This window comes from Balaenoptera musculus, chromosome 17 (genome assembly GCF_009873245.2).
Source record: "Balaenoptera musculus isolate JJ_BM4_2016_0621 chromosome 17, mBalMus1.pri.v3, whole genome shotgun sequence".
NCBI classification, from domain to species: Eukaryota; Metazoa; Chordata; class Mammalia; order Artiodactyla; family Balaenopteridae; genus Balaenoptera; species Balaenoptera musculus.
In genome coordinates, this window is record NC_045801.1 from 16420110 (window position 1) to 16443625 (window position 23516).

At 52.5% G+C, this 23516-nt stretch overlaps 1 protein-coding gene across 1 annotated transcript; it reads right to left on the minus strand.

Moving 5' to 3' along the window:
- Positions 1 to 1281: 1281 nt before the first annotated feature.
- FAM83A (family with sequence similarity 83 member A) lies at positions 1282 to 22365 on the minus strand. Its single transcript, XM_036830720.1, has 4 exons — positions 21886 to 22365; positions 11910 to 12077; positions 10161 to 10285; positions 1282 to 1816 (listed from the first exon to the last, which is right to left on the minus strand). The coding sequence occupies exons 1-4, from the start codon at positions 22363 to 22365 to the stop codon at positions 1282 to 1284; spliced, it is 1308 nt and encodes a 435-aa protein (XP_036686615.1).
- Positions 22366 to 23516: the final 1151 nt, after the last annotated feature.

Sequence of the window (23516 nt, forward strand, 5' to 3'; positions counted from 1 at the left end):
GCTGAGACGACTTGGTGGCGGGGGAGGACATGGAAACCCAAAGACGTGTGTGGGGCTTTTGCCCCTGCTTCTCTTGGACTGAAACAGCCCGGGTCGCATCCCTCCCCCCAGCCGTACAGCCTTGTTCCTTAGGTCTTGGGTTACCTGTCACTTCTCTGGGAAGTGTCCTCTGGCCTCCCCAAGCTGGGCTGGCTGGCCCTCCTTTGTGGTCCCTAAGCATCCTGTGTTCTTCTTTCTACCCCAGCAAGGCTGTGCCCTCAGGATCTATTACCACCCCAGGAACAAACAGGATGTGCTGTGACTCTGAGAAGGAAAGAATGATGGGACTGGGTGCTGGTGAGGGTGAAAGCCCAGCATTCCTGCTGCAGGACGTCAACAAGCCAGGTAGAGGGGCCTGGATCTGGAGGTAGCTGACTACACCTGGGGGCTGCAAGGTCAATGCGGGGTCCTCATTGGTTGCTCAAGGCTGCCTGAAGCACCACTGCAGGGCCATTCCCAGATCTGACAACTCAGGCCCCTGGGATCCAGCCCAGACTCCAGGGACCTCCAGGCCAGCCCAAGGCTCTTCAGAGCAAAAACCTGAGCTGCCAAACTGCCTTGTCCATCTCCATCCCCTAGATGCCTTGGTTTGCTCCACCCTTGGTGGCCACACTTTCAATCAGCCACACACAACTTACAGTGGCAGGTTCTGGGGCCTCATCCCTAATTCATCGGGCCAGGGATACTCTAGTATTATGCTCCGCAAGGGAGGAGGAGTTTCCCTCCCCTCCCAGAAACATCTAGAATGTCCCCATACTTTCTCCTGAATCTGTCCAGAATCTCTGGGGAGCGGACCATCCCTGGGCACTGGGACACACAGGAGTACCTTGGTCACACCCACCCCCTGCCTCTCAGTGCCTCAGTTTACCCATATGTAAAACTTGGGCTGCATCAGCCACTTCTCACATTACAGAGATTCGGAAAATGTTAATATGAAAGCACTGGCTGCTCTTTGGAGAATGGGGCTCCATTTTCATGATTTTGTTCTCTAGCTCCCTGCCCCCCACCTCCCTGGAAACTTCTGGAATGTGCTGCATAGGCCGTACTAGAGAGGGGAACCAAGGGAAGTGTGGGGGTCAGCAAGCGAACGGTCTGAGGCCTGGGAACATTCAAACACAGGCAACGGTTTCGTCCAAGTGCCTTTAGTTCGAAGGGCCACTGGTTAAAGTGGGGTCCTTGAGCCAGAAAATCCAGGAATGCCCAGCTTTGGCCCTGGGGAGGTGAGCTGGAGGAAGGGACCCTTCAGAAATTCAGGAAGGCCTGTGGAAAGGGCCTCCGGGTGTGGGCCACCCTGGGCACCAGGCCAAGCTGCTCGACCTGCAGCCGCAGAGGCCTGTAGCCGTTGAGGTTGCTGTAGGGAACAGACAGGCCATCATGGGGCCTCTGGGAGAAGTGGGCCTGTGAGGTCAGGGCCCCCCAGGGGCCGTGATAGGGCTGGAACCTGGGGGCCAGAGGTGGGTTTGGGGCCAGGGGGCTGCCGGGCCCCGAGGACGTGGACAGACTCCGGTTCTGGGGGTTGCTGCCTGTCGACAGGCTGCTGAAGGGGTCGGAGGACGCGCGGTCGCTGGTGGAGTGGCTGCTGCCGCTGAGGCGGCCAGCTCGGGGGCTGGGGGCCGCTCTGGGCTGGAGGGGGGCGGCCAGCCCGGGCGACTTGAGGCCCATCACGGGCTTGGAGGCGGCGTAGAGGTGGCGGAACTCCTCGTCAAACAGCCCCACCGCCTGGCCCGTGAACTTGGAGAGGATGTTCCTGTGCACGTGTCCACAGAGCCAGGTGAAGCTGGAGGCGAGAGGAGAGAGTGAGGGGCAGGGATGGGGGGGCCTCGGGCACCCTGCTCCCGCAGGGTCACGAACGCGTGCCCACCGCTCCTCCGCGCCGGCTCCTTCCACCCGGGCCAGAACGCCGGTTATCCCCTCCCACAGATGGGAGAACTGAAGCTCAGAGACCAGCAAAGGTTTGCAGGGGAGTAGTTAAGATGCAGAGTGAATCCGGGCCTCCGGTCAGTGTTCCCTCCCGGTGCTCAGATTGGCCCTTAGAAGATCCCTGTGGAGGCACAAAGGGGCCGAGTGCCAGTGTCCCCAGTTCTGTGCTGATGTGAGTCACCCAGCTGCTGGGGCCTTAGCGGCTCCACCTGTGACAGGTGTGACACCTGCCTCTTCTAACCAAATAGCTTAGCAGTCTGGGGCTGCTCCCTGGAAGGAAGGGCTGTATTTCCATGAAAAGCTAAAGGGTGTAGCCCAGTTTTCAGGCAAATGGGCCGGAAGGGGTGCGAGTGGGAGGGAGAATCCTATGCTCTTTGGGGATGGAAAGGAGAACACAGGGTGAGCCCACAGGATGGGAAAGATGCCACATCAGTGGGCTTGCCCAGACACCCACGGGAGGCCGCCTTTAAGCAGAGGCCTTGGCCTTCCCTCTATTTACACGTTTTAAATGGAAACAAAATGTTCAAGGCATTTGTGTGTTACCTTTTATGATTCCCTAATTTAAATAGATTCCTTTCTATCTCTGATGGAAAACTCCCCTCATCACCCCACTCCCCGCAAAAAAGCCTGGTGGCAGCACAGAAGACCCACCAGGAACATCATTTTAGAGATTCCTGGGTCTCTAATCCTGTGGACCTAGGCGTGGGGAGCAATGGGGACAGCATGGTCAGAGGGGGACAGGGTCACTGTGGGGGACAGAAAGGACCCAACCAAGAGTCTCAGCCTCCAGCCCCCAGCCAGCATGTCTTGCCACCAGAAGGTGGGCCCAGCTTCTGGAGTCCCCTGCCCTGTGAGGCAGGGCAGGGCCCACGCAAGGCTGGAGCGATCCTGGGAAGAACAGCCAGGCTTTGTTTAAACCTCACCTTCTGCCCAGGAGCCACCCACGCACCCCAGAGAGGTGAGCAGCTCATGCCGTGCCTCTGGCCAACCAGATGACGGGGAAGGCAGCAAACTCTGGGACAGCCGGACTCTTGGCTACACGAAGAAATCAGTCGCCCTGTGTTCTTTGGAATCAGGCTAGGTTAGAACAAGCAACTGCATGCTTTCTTAACAAAGCAGGTCTAGGGGACTTCTCTGGCGGTCCAGTGGTTGAGATGCTCCGCACTTCCACTCCAGGGGTCACGGGTTCGATCCTTGGTCAGGGAACTAAGATCCCTCCCGCCACATCCCCCCCCACCACCAAAAAAAAAAAGGCAGGTCCAAAGGTGCCCGGGCAGCTTTTCAGGCCTCCATGCACCCTCTGTGCCCCTGTGTCCCTTGTGTATCCCTGCACCACCTGAGTGCCACCCCCCTCACCCTGCTCACTGCTCAGGGGTGTCCCTCCTTTACACCCCACATGTCCATTCATCCTGTGCTCTAGCTTTTACACTTTCTTTTATCACCACCCATGGTAAGAATTACATTTTATTTTTATTGCTTTTTTGGCCCTTAAGTACAGAGAATTGATTTAATCATAATTTTTGGCTCAAGACCCACTCTCATCATTGATCTGTTAATGACCCATTTACAGCTTTATTTTATTTTTTGGCCACGCCAAGCGGCTTGTGGGATCTTAGTTCCCTGACCAGGGATTGAACCCGGGCTCTTGGCAGTGAAAGTGCAGAGTCCTAACCACTGGACCACCAGGGAAATCCCTTTACTTAGTTATTTTAAATAATCTAATAAGCACCTATGAACCCATCACCTAAAATAAAAAGCTAGCATTTTGACAATAACCAGCATCTAAGCACACGGTCCCTCCTAGGAACCCATTCAGTTTCCCCAAAATAGAGGAAATCATCACCCAGAATCCTGTGTCATGGTTCCCATACTTTCCTTTTTCTATAGTAAAAAAAAGTTTTCTATATTCTTGAAAGTACCGTCAGCCCTCCGTATACTCGAGTTCTGCATCCAACGATTCAATCACAGATGGAAAATATTCAGAAAAAATTTTTCCAGAAAGTTTCAAAAGGCAAGACTTGAATTTGCCCCATTGGCAACTATTTACATAGTATTTACATTGTATTAGGTATTATAAGTAATCTAGAGATGATTTAAAGTATTCAGGAGGATATGGGTAAGTTATATGCAAATACTACACCATTTTGTATAAGGCACTTGAGCATCCTCAGATTTTGGTATCTGTGGGGATGCTAGAACCAATCCCCCACAGATGCGGAGGAACAACTGTAAATATTTCTATTTTAGTTGTTTTTAACATATATCTTTGGGGATTAACCTTTGGGGATTTTTTTTTCACTTAAATATTGCAGTATATCCATGTTATCTCTTGTTGCTGTACTTCACTTGTCTTTGACTGTTGTATGATATTCCACTGGGGGCTATATCATGGTGTATTCATGCATTCTCTCATTGATAGGCATTTGGGTTGTTTCCATGGTTTTTCTGTTGTGACCAGTGCTGCAGTGAACACTCTTATACCTATCTTCTACTGTCCTGTGGACCCGTTTCTCTTGGAAATACACCTAGGAGTGGAATTGCTGGATAAAGCTAGGTGAATGTTCAGCTTTAGAGAAAATGCCAAACTCTTTCCAAAGTCACTGTACCGATTTGCAATCCCATCAGCAGTGTAGAAATTTGTAAACGCACTATTTGTTTTGTCAGGCTTCTTACTGGCTGGCCAAAAAGTTTGTTCAGGTTTTTCTGTAAGATGCTATGGAAAAACCTAAATGAACTTTTTGGCCAACCCAATTTTTTTTTTTTTTTTTTTTTTTTACTGAATAGGTATAAAATGGTAACTCATTCTAGCCTTGATTTGCATTTTCCTGATCACTGAGGATGCTGAACATCTTTTCGTGTGTTTCCTCCCCGGTGAAACGCCTGCTCTCACCTCTCCCCCCTCGCCCACACTTCCATTGTGCTGTTTCTTTTGTGGTTTGTGGGAGTTCATTGTGATTCTTGACACTAATCTTGTCAGGGCATCATGAAAACCTGCTCCCAGTTTGTAATCTGACTTTTCACATTCTTTGAGCTGTCTTTGAGGGAACCAGAGTTCTTAAGTGTAATACAGTCAGATTTAGCAATCATTTATAGTTAATGCTTTTTTGTGTTCTGTTTAACACAGAGGGGTGTCTATGTTAAGACACCTAATCCTCATCCTAAGGTCTAAAAAGACATTCGTCTCTATTTTCTACTAGGAGTCTTAAAATTTGTTTTTGACATTTAAGTTCTTTTAATCTATTAGGAGGTGATTTTGTGTGTGTGCACGCATGTGTGCGTGTGTATGTGTGAAGTAGAATCCAACTTTTCACATGGAGAATTTTTTTTTTCCGGTTTCACCTTTCCCCACTGCTCTGACATGCCCTGTCATGTGGGAGTCTGTGTCTGGGCTTTCTCTTCTGTTCCATTTGTCACTTTGTGTGTGTCCTTCACCCAATGCCACATTGTCTTGGTTACTACAGCTCCATCTGGAAGGACAAGTCCGCCCTGCCTGTTCTTCTTCAGACTCATCTTGGCTATTCTTGGAGAAATACATTTTACTGATACACTGTAACCTACTCACATACACAGATACATACATAAATAACCTCACAACAATCTCCAGAACGTCCTTTACCTCAGTGTGCTCTGATTATTTTCTATCCTATTTCATTTTTGAAGAATTCTGGGGATCATCCACTAAATCAATTTCATAGACAGTGATGCACACTTTCAAAAATTGTATTCCTCTAGCCGTACTGGATGGCCAGGACCTAACATGAACATCCATTCATTCAACAAATATTTATGGTCATGTATAAACATACCGGCACTGTATTAACTGTACTTCCTGCCAGGAAGCAATAGAAAAGAAAAGAGACCCAGCTCAGGCCCCGACATCATCTTTCTTAAATCTTGGCTAAACAAGTTCACAGAAAGGGTCTCTAGGGAATGATCTGGAAGCTGCCTTCGGCAAGATGAGTTAGCAGGATAAAGACAACAGGATTGAGCTGTCCAGCAAAGGGAATAAACAGCAGCGAGTGTAAAGACCCTGAGGCATGAAAGACCTGGGAGGACGCCAGTGCGGCTGCAGCACAGAGGAGGGGAAAAAGAATCCTGCTAAGACAGAGGCCATGGTAAGAAGGTGGATTTTTTTTTTTTCCCCCTAGGAGCAATGACATGCATTGAAGGATTTTAAGGATGGAAGTGACTTGATCTGGTTTGTGTTTAAAAATCTTTCTGTTCCTGGTAAAGCCCAGGGTGGCAGCAGGGGTCAGGGCAGGAGTGGACTCAGGAGCCGGTTGGAAGGCCATGCTGATACCATGCTGTTACTCATGCTGTTCCAGCTGCCTGATTACGCACCCTGCCCCCGCCCCAATCTTCTTCATCCTCCAAGCCTCAATCCAACCTCCTGGACCTGCCAGCAGAAGTGGGAGTTCCCTCCTGGCTGACCCCAGAGCACTTTCTTAGCTCATGCTGATCTTAGAGCACACACCCTACCACACCCTGTGGTCATTCATCTACATTTCTTGACGAGAGAGAGGAATTCTGTGTCCCCAGCATGTGGCACAGCACCTGTGCTGGGTAAGACCCTCAACAAGAGCTGAAATGTTGAAATGCGCACCCTCCCCACTCCCACCCCCGCGGCTCAGCCAGAGAAGCGGACAGAGCCCTTCAGTTTGGGAGAACTGTGTGCAACCAGAGGGAAGGGCCCAAATATCTGAAGCCCAGAGACAGGTGTACTGAAAGGATGGGGTGAAGGCTTTTCTGATTGATGTTTTGTTTTTATTGGAAACAGCTCTAAGGGTACCAGGGAAAAGGATCCTCTGAAAGGCTGGCAAACAGATCACCTTTGAATGTTGAGAGCAAAAACATTATAGTTGTTCTGCCCTCCCTCCAGAAGCTGGATTCTCCACAGTTCGCAGGAATGGCCCGGTATGTCTTCAAGCCCACTGCCACCCTCCTCCTGGTACCTCCCATATCAAGCCCAGCCTGGCCTCAGCAGGCGCTAGAGAGCTGGAGATCCTAGTCAAGGAAGCTGGTGACCCTGACCCAATCACCTACCCTCTCTGTGCCTCAGTTCCCATCTGTCAGAAGAATAATGCCTCCCTCAGAATGTCACGAGGATTAAGGGACTTCCCTGGCGGTCCAGCGTTTCGGACTCTGCACTTCCACTGCAGGGGGCATGGGTTTGATCCCTGGTTGGGGAGCTAAGATCCCGCATGCCGTGCAGCAAGGCAAAAAAAAAAAAAAAAAAAAGTCACAAAGATTAAATCCTTAGTAAAGGTCTGATCGCACCTGGCCCGGGGCCTGGCACAAAGCTCAGCAAGGTGGTTATGCTTCCTTCTGCCCCTTCCAGGGGCAAGGCCACCCCTGCATGATGAGCTCAAAGGGCAAATACAAATGAAAACTGAGAGACTTAATTCTCCTTATTGAAAATAAGAGAAGAGGCTTCCCCCTCTTCATCTTCTTTCAGAATTTCTTTCTCTGTCCTTTTCAAATGTATGGAAATCTTTTTAATGGCTAAGTAAGCCACTTGCCAGTCGCACAACTGGTTGCTCAAAGATGGGGAAGGGGAAGTGACCGCTTAGTGGTGGAGGGGCTGTGGATATGCCACCCCCCCCCCCCCCCCCCCCCCCGTCTATGTATGCCGCTCTGACAGAAGATGTTACTTTGAGCTGAAGGAATTTGAAAAGCAGGTTCAGGAAGGACTCTCTGACCTCCCCCTTCTCCCTGACCTCCCCCTTCTCCCTGAAGCCAGTCACAAGGCCCTCATGTGAGAGATGCCCTCCCTGTACCCAGAGGAAAGGAGCATCCTTATCTCCAAGGGCAGGGGGACTCAGAGGGATCCGAATGGACCGGCCTTTCTCTGTTTCCCCCAGTAACTACCCTTAGCTCTTCCCTTTCGTCCTATCACGTTTTTCCATGACTGTCCATTCTTCATCCAACCTCATATAAAAACACTCAGGTTTAACCATTTCTTTGGGTCTTCATTTCCTTTTAAAGGCTCCTGTGTCACGTAAAACTTGTATTAAATAGATTTGTTTGCTTTTCTCCTGTTAATCTGTCTCTCACCAGTCCATTTTACAGGGCCCCAGCCAGAGAACCGAGAAGGGTATTAGGAAAAAGTGTTTCCTGGGACTTCCCTGGTGGTGCAGTGGTGGCACGGGACCACTGCGCTTCCACTGCAGGGAGCACAGTTTCGATCCCTGGTCAGGGAATGAAGGTCCCACAAGCTGTGTAGCCGAAAAAAAAGTTTTTCCTCCCCGTCCAATGGGTGCGGGGTTTCTTTGGGGGGCAATGAAAGTGTTTTGGAACTAGATAGTGGTGATGGTTGCACACACTGTAAATGTACTACATGCCTCTGAATTGTACATTTTAAATGGTTAATATATGTTACGTGAATTTCACCTAATAAAAAAGAGTGCGAGAATTCCTCTGCTTTGGTGGACCCCCTCCCTCCAGGCTTGGCTCCTGGGGTCTGGGGCAACTGCCCAGGCACAGACCTCACCCTTCGCCTCCAGGTGGTGAACTCGGTCTAGTGGTGCTTGGTCAAGGTCAGAGGTCAAGGTCGGAGGCGTGATGTAGGGTTTTAGGCTGAGCTCCCGCCCTGAGCTTTATTTGCTTGCTGCCCAGAGGCCTTTGTCCCTCTCGAGGGAAAGAATCAAAGGCTGATAAGGTGGCTTTGGCCACTTGGGGAGGGGAGCTCAGCCCCACCTCAGCCTCTTACAAACAACCGAGGGCTGGAGACAGGGCCTGAGAATCAGAAGCAGGGGGACTCCATTTTCCACAGGTGCCCCCGGATGGAGCAGAGGATGAGGAGAGAGGCTGTGGGTGGAAACAGATGTGGGCTCAGTGACCCCCGGACGCTGGAGGTGTCCCCTCCGGCCTGCCTCGTCCCTGAGCCCCTTCCCTGCACACTAGTTGTAAAACCTCAGCTCTTTCCCTCACAGAGGGACAGTGCCTCCCAGCTTCCTTTACTGCAGCCTGTGAGGTGGACGCCACAGGCCCTTCGCACAGCTGAGGAGAACAGGCTCAGGAAGAGGTGGAGATGCGGAGCCAGAGAGGGGCACCCTGGCGCCGTCCCAGGCCCCCTTCCCTCCCCTGGGTTTGTTATCGGTTACCCGCCTAGTTTGAGCGGAGCTGCAGGAGGGAGCCCCATCCTGTTCCACGCCTGCAGCAGGCCTGGTCTGTATCTACTAGGTCTCTACATAGCTGGTGAGTGAATGAAGGAACAGAGAGGTGCAGTGACTTGCCCAAGGTCACCCAGCCAGGAAGCTGCAGAGCTGGGAACTTGAACTTAGCTCATCTGGCTTCTAGGCTGGGCTGCTGCCACTTCTGGTCCCTAGCACCAGCCTGAAGTCCCATTAAATTTGGAGACACTTCTGACAGGGAAGTGGAGGAGGGGCCAGGAAGCTGGTGGTCAGGGGCCACAGAGGGTGACGCTTGTAATCTTATCTAGGACATGGTGACAGCTCAGCAAGCCCTGGCAATTCTGAAGTGAGAGGAGGGCTGTCTCGGTGCTCTCCAGTCTTCTCAGGGCCCACACACCCTCTCCCCCAGCCAATGTGGTGTCGCCCAGGCCTGCTCTGCTGGGCAGCCCTTCACGACCAACGTCTTCTCAGCCCACACCCTTTCAAGTCTTGCCTATTCCATGTCCCTTCCCTTGGGGCTTTGGCTGGCTGATAGCAACCACTTATTGAGCACCTACTGTGTGCTGGGAGCTACGCCGTGCTTTGCAAATTTTATCTCATTGAGTCTTAACAATAGTCAGCAAGGGGAAGTATTGTTATCCCCATTTTACGGATGAGAAAAGTGATGCTAAAAAGAATTGCACACTTTAAATGGATGAAGTATCTGACATGTGAATTACATCTCAATACATTCGCTATATTAAAATAACCAAACATTTTAAAAATAAAATGGGGCCCCCATACACAACCAAACAAATCACATGGCTTTAGAATCACACCTGAGAGATCTGAGGAGGGAAACAGGATTTTATGTCCTATTGCCATGCAAAGGGAAACCAAGGCACTTGGAAGTGTCTCCCTACCCCGAAGTGCCCCCAGGAAGGGCCCAGATTTTCCCCTTTCGCCCAGGCTGGTCCTGCCTCTAGCCTCGTGTATATGATGAGTCCCCAGCTGCCCCGGGGGTTGCTGGTGGGCGTGTGGGCCTTGGCCTCCGCAAAGCCCCGACAGAAGATGAAGCGCAGTGCTCACCTGTACGATCCGCACAGGACGTATCTCCAGTCCGAGATGATGAACTTGTCCTGGATTTGGCCGGCGAACTTCCTGCCTGATTTGGCACAGTACACCTCTCCTTCCACGCTCCGGACAGAAACATTCTGTTGCAAGGGAAGTCAAGGTGTCCTCGCTAATTGTGTATCCAGAGATACGCACTTGCCTAAGAAAACATCTGGAAGGATGCTCGCCAAGAGTAAACGGGTTATTGCTCGTTGGTGAGATTGTGGGCCATTGTTATGTTTTCCTTGGCTGAATTTTCTAAATTTTCTTCAATGTCCTGACATTATTTGAGTAATGGGAGAAAAACAAAAGAAGAAGAAGAAAAGGAAAGAAAGGGGAGATGGTAGAATTCAAACAAAGCAGAAAATAGAAGGAAGATGAGGGCCTGGTGTCCACAGAGCCCTCCGTCCAGGCTCCCATGGCCCACAGAGGTCTGGCAAGCCCAGCCTTGCCCTGTAAGTGGCTTTAGTGACATGAGTCCCTGACTCCAGGCTGGTCAGAGGAAAGGCCCAGTGCAATCGGGGGGGCGGGGTGCTTTGTGGAGACCTCAGTGGACCCTAGATTGCTCTAAGAAAAGGTGTGGCCACAACCCAAATTGTGGCCCTGTTTGTCCCTTTCCTCCCCAGCAGCACCCGCTGCTCTAGCCCTCAAGCCAGCACCCCTGGAAGCTGAAGAAATGAAAGGGCAGGTGAGGCAGGGGGATGTCAGAGGCCGGCAGGACGCTCCTGGTGCCGAGCATGCCCACTGGTAGCTGGGCGGGCTCTGGGAAGGGGATGCCCAGCGCCTCTAACCACTCCTTCCAGCCTCTCCACAAGCTCCGGGGGTGGTGGGAACAGGGCCACGTCCTGTCCCTTGGTGCAGCGGGTGTGGGCCACGAGGACAAGGCCTGCACTGACTCTCTGGACCTGTTTCGATGGCCTCGTGCTGAGGCCGTGTGATCCACGTTACGTCAAGCGGACCCAGCAGTCGGGGGACCTGAGGCCTGTGGCGACCGGAGGTGCCTGGACTCAGCTGCATCCCGGTCAGTGTGGAGGGGAAGGGAAGGAGGAAGGCGAGGAGGCTGGGGTCTCCTGAGGCTGACCTGCCTGAGCTGGGGGGCAGTCACCAAGGAAACCACCTGTCAGCTGTTCAGCTGGGTCTGTTTGTGAAAGCTGTGGGCGGTTTCACGTTAGAGCTTGAATTAACTGCCCCAAATTTGCCGTGACTAAATGAACCCTCATCTCTGGGTTTCCCTTCTCCTTGCCGGAAGAAGGAAGTGAGGAGTTTGGTTAAGTCCAAGAGAATCAGCATCCTGTTGGAGCCATGGAGTCCTAAAGATGCATCACACAGGTCCTGGATGTCTCCCTGCCCTGGAATTGCAGCCACTGGGTCTCCTCAGCTGAGGGGAGAAAAGGCAGAGGTCGGGCCCCTTTATCCTTCCCAGCCCCCAGTGGATCTGTGTGAGCTCAAAGGGCTATGAGCGGGAATGATGGAAATCTCTTCCAGGCCAGGTCCTAAAGACATCCCTCGGAATCCTCCCTCCCTCTCCCTCCCTGTCACTATGTCTCGGGGGCCGTGTATTCCTTATGGTGCAGCTACAAGATGAGGGAGGGCCGTCTGAACTGGACTTTGAGCAAGAAAGAAACGTGTATTATGTTAAGCCATTGAGATGGGGGCATGCGTTACCACAGCGTAGCCTATTCTATCCTAACACAAAATACCTTTTACACTGTTACGGGACCCTACCTTGAGGTGACTGTCAGAGACCTGGGCTTTGTCACACATCTCCTGGAAGAGCTTCACGCCTCCCTGGTCCAGGAGCACACAGACGAACACCCCGCGCTTGTTGGCCGCCTCTAGGATGTCACAGAAGATCTCCACGTCCGTGAACACATCCATCAGGATGGCCAGGACCTGGGCCAGGGCAGAGGGGTCGGACACCAGAGAGTCAGGGCCAGGTGCTGACTTCTTTCAGCCAAACTCCCTCAGTCCCAGCCGGCCTGGGAGAGCTGTTCCCTTTGCCGCTGCGCTGGAGCGGGGAGGGTCTGACAGGGCAGGACTCAAGGAGGGGTGCAGAGCTGCAGTGCGGCCCTGCCTCTGTCCTGGGGCCACCTCTCCAGCCCCACCCCAGATCCTCTGGCCTCTCCACCCACTGCTGGAGTGGAGAGTGCGGAGGAGAAAGGGGAGATAAGCAAAAAGAGGAGGCAGAGGGGGGAGATGAGGCCAAGGGAAGGTGGCCTGGCAGGGTCACAGGAGAGGGACAGATTTAAAGTCACAGGCTCTCAGCCATTTGGAGCTTTAAGGCACTCTAGGGCCACTGGCTTTCAAATGTTTTTAAGCCGTGGAATCCTCGCCTCAAACAAAATCGCTGTGGAGACCCCAGGGGATATAAACTAGACTAGACTGAGCTGCCCCAGTGGGATGGAGAAGGGAGTCCGGCTCAGCCAGCAGGTACTGCATCCTCCATCACAGCAGAAACTTGGGGGGTGGGGGGCCCTAGATACCCAACAACGGGGAGGGACGTATGTGCTCCTGCCTGCCAGGCACCCGTTCCTCCTCCTCCTGCCAACAGCACCCCAGGCTCACTTTATTTTATTTTTGGCCACACCGTGCGACTTGTGGGATCATAGTTCCCCAGCCAGGGATAGACCCCGGGCCCCCTGCAGTGGAAGTGCCCAGTCCTAACCACTGGACCGCCAGGGAACTCCCCCAAGCTCACTTTAAGGAATTACCTCTGCTCCACCATCCATGTGCTTTGGGTGGAGTTACTGCCGTGCCCTGGATTGGGTGCGGGGGAGGCACACTGAAGCCAGGCCACTGGCCACAGGGATTGGCCCAAAGGAGGTCACATGACATGTTTTCCTCATGGGAGTCAGCCCAGGACTATTGCTGGGACTCCTGGGGAAAGGAGGCATTCCTTCTACTGGGATTGCTTAGCTAGTGGATTATAAACTACAGCTGCTGGCAGCCATCTTGCCTCATGTGAGGACAGCCTGCCTGAAAGCAAAGCCGGATCTGGAGAAACCAGGGCTAAGAGGTGGAGACAGATGCCCAGCAGCGTCCTTTCAACATCTGGTTTCAGTTAACCCTGAAGCCAATCCTATGCTTGACTTGTCCACTGAGGATGTCAATGCATGGTCCTCTTCTTAAGCTTTTTGGGGTTACTTTCTGTGATGTTGTGACTTATAATAAGAAATGTATATTTGGTCTTCATATCAGTTTCTGACACAGAGCTCCTAATACCCTTGGAATTTCCAAGGTGATGAGAGCTGAGAGCAATAAAGGGGTCTTTTGTTATGTTAATGAGGTGACTTTCAGGCCTAAGGGCATTGGCACTTAAGGATGCAGGAGCTCTTTGCCAGGAGAACCGACCTTGTGATCAGAGGGTTGGAACTCTTAGTCTAACCCCACAGCCTCTGGTGGAGAAGGGAGGAGCTGGAGGTTAATCAGTCACCAATGGCCAATGATTTGATCAATCACGCCAATGTAATGAAGCTCCATAAACACCCAAAAGGAGAGGGTTCAGAAAGCATCTCGTTGTTGGACACGTGAGGGTTTAGGGAGATTGGTGGACTCAGAGAGATGCACTATGCATCTCTTCCATCCGGCTGTTCCTGAGTTATATCCTTTTATAATAAACTGGTACTCTATTAAGGAAAACGTTTCTCTGACTGCTCTCAGCCACTCTAGCAAATTGATCAAACCCAAGGAGGGGGTTGTTGGAATCTCGAATCCGTAGCTAGTTGGTCAGAAGCACAGGTGACAATCTCGGCTTACGATTGGCGTGAATTGAGTTGTAGGACACCCAGCTGATGTCCAAGAATTGCTTGGTGCTGTGGGAAAGGCTCCCACACAGTGGAATGGAACAGAACTAGAACTTTTTGTCACTCAATCAAAAGTCCTTCCTAGTACCTAAATTGTGGTGTGTTGAGAAGTGGATTATTAGGCACAAAATGATAGCATGTCCATTATGATTGCCAGCAAGGGAAGGTGGTGTACAGATAGATGAGTGCAAAGCCAAAACTAACAGTCATATTTGGATGGGGGACTATGGCGATCTTTTCTTCAACATTACCTGTAATAATAATGTTCAACCACTTTTCTACTAATTACAATAAATTTTTTTGACCATCAACATCTGGGAAGTAGCAAGGGCAAGAATAGTGTCATGGGGCTTCCCTGGTGGCGCAGTGGTTGAGAGTCTGCCTGCCAATGCAGGGGACACGGGTTCGAGCCCTGGTCTGGGAAGATCCCACATGCCGCGGAGCAACTAGGCCCGTGAGCCACAATTACTGAGCCTGCGCGTCTGGAGCCTGTGCTCTGCAACAGGAGAGGCCGCGACAGTGAGAGGCCCGCGCACCGCGATGAAGAGTGGCCCCCGCTCTCCGCAACTGGAGAAAGCCCTCGCACGGAAACGAAGACCCAACACAGCCAAAAATAAATAAATAAATAAATAAATTAAAAAAAAAAAAAGCCTTCCCTTCCTCTCCTCTTTCAAAAAAAAAAAAAAAAGAATAGTGTCATGGAGACAGATGAAGGAGATGGCTGGTACCCACTCGGCGCTGACTTTCTGCTCAGTTGATGTGGGTGTCTGGACAGGGGAGGGAACTGCGAAGAAATTGCTCACCCTGGGCTAGAGGTCACTAGAGATGTTCTAATAGTGAGGCCCATGATCCTTTAGAACCATGGCCCCGTTAACACACAATTAAGTATATGTGCACATTTAAGCTTATGGCACCAATAAGGTCCTCTCTCCTGAAAGATAAATGCCTCCTCATCCAACGTATTGGCAAAAGAGACAATTCTCTCTCCCCAGGAGGTCAGTAAATCCTCCCAGTTGTGTTCCAGTGAGTCTTTGTTGTCAGAGACAGGGCTGGTAAGCAGGTGACCGATTGACAGAGAAGGGGAGAGGTTTGCAAAAAACCCAGCGTCCTGATTTAAGCGATGCTTGGAAGGACAGGCTCATGATATCTAGGTTTATCTTGTTTGCCTCCTTTTGGGATTGCCTCCCAGCTGGATCGATTCAAGGCCAATAACTTCTTCCATCCCCTACGTGGGCGTCCTACCCCACAGGGTGTAGTGTGTTGATCAATCAGGTCCCAAAAGATGTGTCCGCATCCTAACCACCAGAACCGTGGATGTGACCTCATTTGGAAAAAAGGTCTTTGCAGATGTAATTAAGATTCTCAAGATGAGATCATCCTGGGCTTTCTGGTGAACCCTAAATCTAATGACAAGTGTTCTTATAAAAGACACTCAGAGGAGAGAGAGGGAGAAGAGGATAAGGCCATGTAAGGACGGAGGCAGAGACTGGACTTCTGTAGCCACAAGCCAAGAATCGCCTGAGCCACCAGCAGCTGGGAGAGGAGGGAAGGATCCTCCCCTAGAGTTTTTCGAGGGAGTATGGCCCAGCTGACACCTTGATTTTGGACTTCTGGCCTCCAGAACTGTGAAAGAATACTTATCTGTGTTTTGTTTTGGGTTTTTTTTTAAGGTTTTTTGGGGGGGTTTTTTTGATAAATTTATTTTATTTTATTTTTGGCTGCGTTGGTTGGGTCTTCGTTGCTGTGTGCAGGCTTTCTCTAGTTGTGGTGAGCGGGGGCTACTCTTCATTGCGGTGCGCATGCTTATTGCGGTGGATTCTCTTGTTGCGGAGCATGGGCTCTAGGCACGCAGGCTTCGGTAGTGGTGGCACGTGGGCTCAGTAGTTGTGGCTCGCGGGCTCTAGAGCACAGGCTCAGTAGTTGTGGTGCACGGGCTTCGTTGCTCCGCGACATGTGGGATCTTCCCGGACCAGGGCTTGAACCCGTGTCCCCTGCATTGGCAGGCGGATTCTTAACCACTGTGCCATGAGGGAAGCCCTTATCTGTTGTTTTGAGCCACGAAATGTGTGATAATTTGTTATGGCAGCCCTAGGAAACTAATGCAGAGCAGTAGCACATAATCCAGGGGAAGAACGATCTACTGGGAGATAGGGAACTTTAGCTCCAGCTGTGGTGCTAGTGGAGGCTAGCTGAGTGCCTTCGGACAACTCAGTTACCATCTCTGGGCCTCAGTTTCTTTACCTATAAAACATTGCACGATAGAAGAGCATTAGCTCTCATGTAAGTTGGGTCTAACCGTAAGCCCAGGTAATATAAACGGAAGCATATGCAAAAGTAAAGTGCGTAGTTAAAATATGATTGTGATTTTTATTTGCATTATTCTTGAGCAAGTGTGGATAATGTTAGAATAACACCATGAGAGAATAACAACACCATGTTGTTTTAATTCAGGTTATGGGAGAGGGTTAAAATCAGTGCCCACACCACTATGGGCATAAGAAAGAAACAGAGTAGGGTTCTTGTTAGGGCCAATCAGATGGCCCACCCCAGAGGTGTGGGGTTGGCTGAGAACGGGAAGGAGATACTTCCCGTGCTAAGGAAGGAAGTTGGCCTGGGAGCGCTGCCTGGCCGGTGGGCTCTGGGAATCTGGAGTTTCAGTGAGATGGTGGGGCCCAGCCAGGGGGCTGCTGGTCTGCTAGGGTGATACCCACAGACAGGGGTCATTCTGCGGGGACCTCAAATCCTGGCTGAGAATCCCTCACTACCTGCCTGGCAGACGTGAGTTCCTCATGGGCTGGAAATCCTGCTGCTTTGGGAAGGGCAGGGGGCAGGAGGGGAAAGAGGATTTGGGTCCTGGTGGGACCACCAAGCATGCTGGGGCCAGGTGTTGGGGGCACTTAGCACCCCGTGGCCCACTCTGTGCTTCGATTGCTCCTCTTCCCTCTTTCTCTCCTGTGTGCTGATGCCCCCTTTTTGAGCTGGCTTTTGCTGGATGAGTAATAACAGCAGCAACTCTTTCTCGAGCACCTACTCTCAGCCGTATGTTCGTCCCCTGTAACCTTCACAACACCGTTACCCTGGCTTCCCGGGTGAAGAGCCAGGAGTGCAGAGATGTTAAGTAACTTTCCAGAAGCTGGAATGCGAGGGGATGCCCCAGACCCCAACCCAGAGCCATGCTCCCAGCCAGTCTGCTGCAGGCCTAAGAGAAGGACTCTGATCTCTGTTTACATCAGATACAGGCTGTCCCTCCTCTGCTTGTGGGTTAGGATGGGCCAAGGAGGGAGAGTCAAGCCCTGGGAGGGTTGGGGGACCCCAGAGAAGAACTCAAAGAGAGTGTGGACAGAAGAAGGGAAGGGGGCCCAGGTGGACCCCCCCCCCCATCATCTATCTGCTGACCACAGTGCGGGGGAGCCAACAGCCCTTAAAAAGGCCGCAGTGAGAGGACCATCCCACTGCAACCACATGCTCCCACCTGCTTGTGTCGCCTCTGGGTGTGCCGGTGCTCCCCTCCCTCACTGCCAATCTGGAGCAGTGACAATATGCCAGCGCTGAGCCCCGGCTCCCAGAGGGGGAGAGGGACCTACTCTAGGGAACTCCCGTGGGAAGGGAGACAGGCCAATCACAGATCCCAGGAGGATGCCGGGGGGGCAGGGAGCACCTCTGCTGGCCCTTGTGGGCTGTCCCACCCCACTCTGGCGGGACCTAGATGGGACCTGGGCTGGGTATAGGCACTCCGTTGCCCGGAGACCCCACGGGCCTGGCAGGCTGGACGCATCTCTCCCAGGTCTGCCCGTCCCTCGGTGGCCCTTGTCGGGGGAACAACCGGAGACCTCGCCCTGGGGACCCTGGTGGTGTTCGAGGTCCCTGGAATCCCAGTTGCCAGGCATGGGGCAGACCTGCTCATCAACTCCCTGGGGGCGCAGTAGGGGTGGGGGCAGGATTGTGCAGTTCCTGCTCAGATTTCTTGCTGTGTCCCGTCCCTCCACCCTTGTCCCTTGTTCAGCCGCTCCCAGGGCAGGGGCTCGGCCTGAAAAGGTGGTCCTTGACACCTAGGGGTGGGGGGAGCTTCTTTGGGACCTTCTCACAGCTGCCCCCTTGGTCCTCTGCATGCTCCCCCCACTCTCCCCCCACCTCCCCAGAGAACTGAATAGATTTTTCTCTCTGCAGTGAAAGGGAGAGGGAGAGGGGATCGAGCAGGGACAGGGGGCTTGCCTGCTCAAGTTCTCCAACTTTTCGGTCTTGGGACCCCTTTACACTCTTAAAAATTACTGAGGATTCCAAAGAGCTTTGGTTTATGTGGATTGTAACTACTGAGACTTGTCAAATTAGAAACAAACTGAGAAAATTCTTAATGTTTATTAGTTATTTTAAAATAACTAATATTCCTTACTTAAAACAATATTAAGCCCATTACATGTTAACATAAATAACAATTTTAAAGCAAAAATAACTATACTTTCCAAAACAACAGCAAAATGGAGTGAGCAGAATGGCATTATTTTACAGTTTTGCAACTCTCTGTGGTGCCTGGCTTACCAGGAGACAGCTGGTTCTCACATCGGCTTCTGTAGCAATCTGTTGTGATGTGTTGTTGGGAAGGAGATATATAAAGATAGTCTGGCCTCACACAGATAAGTGGTTAGAAAGGGCAGGACCTCCCAGACCCATTGGAAGGGTTTTGGAACTCTCAGGGATCCTGGACCACACTTGGAGGATGGATAATTCATGTTTTTTGTTTTCTGTATTTTATGACACTTTGACATCCCAGCGCCAACTGATAACTAGAGATAACCAGCACCTTGACTAGGTGCAGCCTGTGATACGCTGACCAAGCAATCCAGAGCCATGTCCCAAGCCTCCTTTACCTGACCCTCCAACATCCAGACAGTATTTCCCTGCCCATCCTAAATCACCCCAGTGCCAGCTATGGGACAACCAGGGACCATATGTGGCCCAGAGCCTGCTAGAATTATTCAAAGTAGCCAATCCTAAACTGTTCACCTGGCCCTGCCTTGCCTTTCCTGCAAAACCACAATAAAGGCTTGTGCCTGTGTGTTCCCCTGGCTCCTTCTGCCTCCTGATGGACCCTGGTGCTCCCGGTGTGGCCCTGCATGGTGTGTGGTGCCTCCTGCTTCTAGGAAACTGTGAGTAAAAACCTCTTCCTTCCTGACAGTCCTTTCCACGTCTCCCTACCTCTAGGTCATCCAGACCTCTCACTCCTCTTGACGTCTGCATTTGACACACCCTAGACCTGGAATTCCTTTACGTCCCCTCTCTGCCCAGCAAACTCTTACTCAGCCTTTGAGACTCAACTCAGAGGCCACCTCTTCTGTGAAGCCTGCCTTAGTCACCCTCCCCTCTGCTCCCCGGCACAAAGCATTGCTCAAGCCCAGCACTGCCATCCACCAGTGTCCCCTCTCTTCCCACCTCTCCCCTAAGGGCAGGTGGCTGGAGGGAGGGAGGCCTCTTGTTCTGCTCTGCCATCCTGGGTTCAGGGCCTGACCAGTGAATTCGGCTTTGTGGAGTAGAGGAATGAGAGCGTGAAGGGAAAGAGGGAGAACTCCTGCTCCCTAGGGAACAGAAGCTGCTCCTGGGAACAGCCAGCAGGCTGGGTCCGTTCGTTCCCCTCTCTTCTCTTCTCGAGGGGGCTGAAGCCACAGGAGAGGGAGAAGACAAACCCCCTGTCCTCCCTCTGTGTGGACACAGCCTACTTCCATCTACAGCCTGGGGCTGGGGATCCAGCCCCCGCTGGCGTCTCTGTGGGAACAGGTCACCGGTCACTCCTGAGCCCTCTGTGTGTGTGTGTGAGTGTGTGTGTGTGTGTGTGTGTGTGTGTGTGGTGTTGTGTGTGTGTGTGTGTTGTGTATGGGAGTGGTATTGCAAACTGCCTGCCGGAGTCTGACAGGTAACAAAATGGGTGAAGTTCATCACGGCCTGGGACAACAGGGAGTGGTGGGGACTGCCGCAAAGGTGACCCACCCAAAGAGGTGACCTCAACTCAGCGCCAACAGAGCCAGGTCTTCCGACTTGCCAAGAGGAGCTGGAAATTCTTACTTTCAGGTGAAATCTTCTGGTTTTTAAGTGTTGTCCTAAATGTGCAACATACTGTGTTGATACAGCAAAGGTCAGCAGCAAGCCTCAAGGCCGCAGAGGTGAAGAGAGGGAAGTCTCTCCGGGTGGGGTGGGGGAAGGGGAAGCACTCAGCCGGGGGATGATGTTTCACAAGCCCCAACCTGGCTTCTTTCCAGAGAGTCTCACTCACCCTTTGAGCTGCAGCTGCGGTTGAGAATTTCGCCAACACCATTGGTCCCACCCCTCAGGAGAGCACTGAACTTCAGCACAGCGACCAGAGGTAGCACACTTAGGAACAAGCCCTGGGAGCTGGAAGGGGCCCCTTAGTCCAGTGTGGGATCTGGGGCCTGGGGGGGTCAAGGGACTTGCCCTGCGTTGTACAGCCCACCCCAGGCAAGTGCGGGCGCTCCTGGCTGCCTGCCTGAGCCCACCTGTCAGTTCCTGATGCTGCCTCGCCAGGGAAGCATGAAATGCTGCTCTGAAGTAGCCCAGCAGCGTGAAAAGCCAATACTCCACCCCTTGTCACCTTCTATTTTATTCTCCAGAGCTCCACTCCCTCCCTCCCCGTTTGAGCACAGCTTCCCCACTCCTGGTGGCTTCTTCTGGAGCCATGAGATTACACACACTATTAGACATGGGAGGGGATTCTGTCATGAGAGTGGGATCTCAGCAGAAAATGAGCTTAAATATCAGTTTGTTCTTTTCTGAATTCTTTTAAATGTAACAAAATAAATCATTTTAGTGATGAGAGAGACTCTTTACAGATGACAAAGCCCTTTCCTTGGAGTCCACTCTCACCCCTGCCCCTGCAGCTTCAGGAGGGTGGGGGGGCACCCACACCCCTGTGCTGAATGGTCATTTTGTGCACCTGGGTAGAATGATCTGGAGTCCCTCCCCATTCCCCGGGGGAGCAGGCAGCCCCTATGGGCCCGCAGTTCCAGGAGCATTGGGAGAACTCCCGACCAAATGCCAGACCGGTGCCTGAAATTCTGCCAGCTAAGCTCTGGCCTTGAAGGATTTTTCTTCTTCTAAAGCCACTTATTAAAATGTAAACACTCTGGGGAGGGAGAAACCTTCTCTGCTGCCTCCTCTGTCCTCTGCCTGACCGCAGGTTGGATTCAAGCGCTGCACTGAATTTGTGGGCAGACAGGTCTAAGCCGAGCCTGAGAGGAAACGGGATGAGTTTGTGTCCCAGTGGAGTGGCCCCTTCATTCAGAAACACAGAAGTGAGGCACCTCGCCTAGCCTGGGGAACTCAGGAAAGGCTTCCTGAGAACGGGACTTCAGTGCTGGGTCCTGAGAAGGAGTAGGTGTTAAGGGAAAAGCAGGGAAGGTGAGGGGGCTCCAGACAGAAGGAACAGCATGTGCAGAGGCCTCAAGACAGAACCTGATGTGTTTGAGAATCTGCAGGTCACTCAGGATTGAGTGGCAGGAGGTGGAAGAGGAGCTGGAGAGGTCGTGAGCCATGCTACGGAGTCTGCTGGTCCCACTGGGGGCAACTGGGAGCCACTGAAGGCTCTAAGCAGCGAAGGGACCAAGTTAAATTTGAAGTATAGAAAAAGTGTCTACAGCAGCTTGGAGACTAGGTGGTCGGGATCAAGATGGAAGAGGAGGGTCAGATGGGTGTTGGTGGCCGGGACCCAGATTGTGACAAATGGGATCAGGAAGTCAGTGATCTAGGGCAAGGCAGAGAGTAGCATCCCTGGTTCCATCCTAAGCTCCAATCACCTGGACCCCATCCCTTAGAGCAGGACACACACCTCTCTCCTTTCCTCCACCAGTCCCCCCACCCCGTGGCCAAGGAGACGCAGACTCCGCCATCGCTACCTGGCTGGTCCGGGTGATGCAGCGGCGGATGAGGTCCCTGATGTTGTTGTGCTTGTCCGTCTGGAAGTACACGGTGACGCTGGACTTTTCCTTCAGGTAGGGCTTCTCGGCTGAGGCCCAGGCATGCAGCAAGGCCGGCTCACTGCCCTCTGAGGCCACAGGGAAGTAGGTACTTGATGGCAGGGAGCAGGAGTCGAGTCCCTTGGAAGCTGCCTCGGCCCCTCCTGGGGGCTCCAGGGCAGAGGGGGGCTCCTTGGCCTGGGCCTGGATGTACTGGGCCTCCACCGAGGACAAGAAGTCCACCTCGCCTTCCTGGCTGAGCACCCGCCAGTAGGCCTCGGGACCCCCATCCAAGAGGGCATCTGTGGCCAGCCGGGCACTCTCATTGTCACTGAAGTCAGCCCTGGCTTGCCGGACCCACTGGCTCTTGACATCTTCCAGGCGTTTCTGGAGCTTGCCCACGTGCCTTGCCCGGCTCATGCTGCCCGGTCCCTGAGTCGTGTGGGGGGCAGCTGGCACCTGAGCTCTTCCTGATGTCAGGGGCAAGCGGGCCACACCACCCAGGAGGAGCGGGGCTCACAGCACTTCTGGAAAGCACCCACTCCTAGCACTGGTGTGCGGCCAGCATCCAGGATTACCTGCTCCAAGGTAATCCTGCTCTCCTGAGCAATGCTTCACAGGGATCATCACCCACTGCCAGGGGTTGGTTTATCTCTGAGCGACACCCGCCCTGCCCGCGGGCCAGGAGGGCTGGCTCTATCACGCCTGGGCACACTCAGCCCTGGGAGACTTCTTCTCCTCCCAGCAGCCAAGGTGAGCTGGCTTTCCAGCTTGTTGTGCAATTCTCCCGAGACCCTCAGGCCCCATTTACAAAGCAAGCAGCCTCTCCCAGCACCGTCACCGCTGTGCCTCAGGTCCCCTCCTGTGCTCCTCATTTCAGACGCCAGTTGGTTCAAAGACAATTTCCCTGATGGGCCCCTGAGATCTGCCATCCATCCTGTCCCCATGTGAGGAGGGAAGCTGGATGCCCGCCAGGCAGAACTGTTCACCAGGCACTTCTTCTTTCTCTTGGTAACACCCCAAGTTCCCAGCCCTCCCCGTTCTCTGGGAAAGCCTTCTCTCCCATCTCTCTTCCCTTATTGTGTTTGCAGTGGTCATGCTTGAACAGAACCCCCAGAGAGGTTCCATTTCTGGGGCCAGCGCTGATCTGCTGGAAGCGGCGGCTGCTTGGAATACTGTCTGGAGAAGAATCTTCGGCTGTGTCCGGGCCCACGGACCGATGGGATCAGTCTGTCTCGGTGCTGGTGGGCAGGTGGCCGCAGGCGTGTTTGAAGTAGATGAACTGCTAAGGGAGAAGCCACATTTTCTTTCCAGATCAGGGCATGGTCAATTCCATGTCAATGGAATGCAAAACCTAGAGTCCTGATGTTACTGAATCAGGTCTGACTGCTTGACGCTCAAAAATCAATATTCCAGAGAGAGACAAAAGTTGGTGAAAAGGAAAGCTGCCTTTAATCAGAATGCTGGCAATGTGGGGAAATGGTGGACCCAGTGTTCCCCAAAAACCACCTCCCAAAATTCTGCTCAGCCATGAAGTTTGTAAAGGGAAAAAGGGAAGTAATCTCAGTTAA

What these genes read in the sequence shown, in the direction of transcription:
- FAM83A (XM_036830720.1), bottom strand. Translation starts at nt 22,365, where the DNA reads ATGAGCCGGGCAAGGCACGTGGGCAAGCTCCAGAAACGCCTGGAAGAT. An exon ending in GCATCACCCGGACCAGCCAG is followed by an intron (nt 12,078 to 21,885) that starts GTAGCGATGGCG and finishes GCCCTGGCCCAG; the next exon opens with GTCCTGGCCATCCTGATGGA. An exon ending in GTCCTGTGCGGATCGTACAG is followed by an intron (nt 1,817 to 10,160) that starts GTGAGCACTGCG and finishes TCTCGCCTCCAG; the next exon opens with CTTCACCTGGCTCTGTGGAC.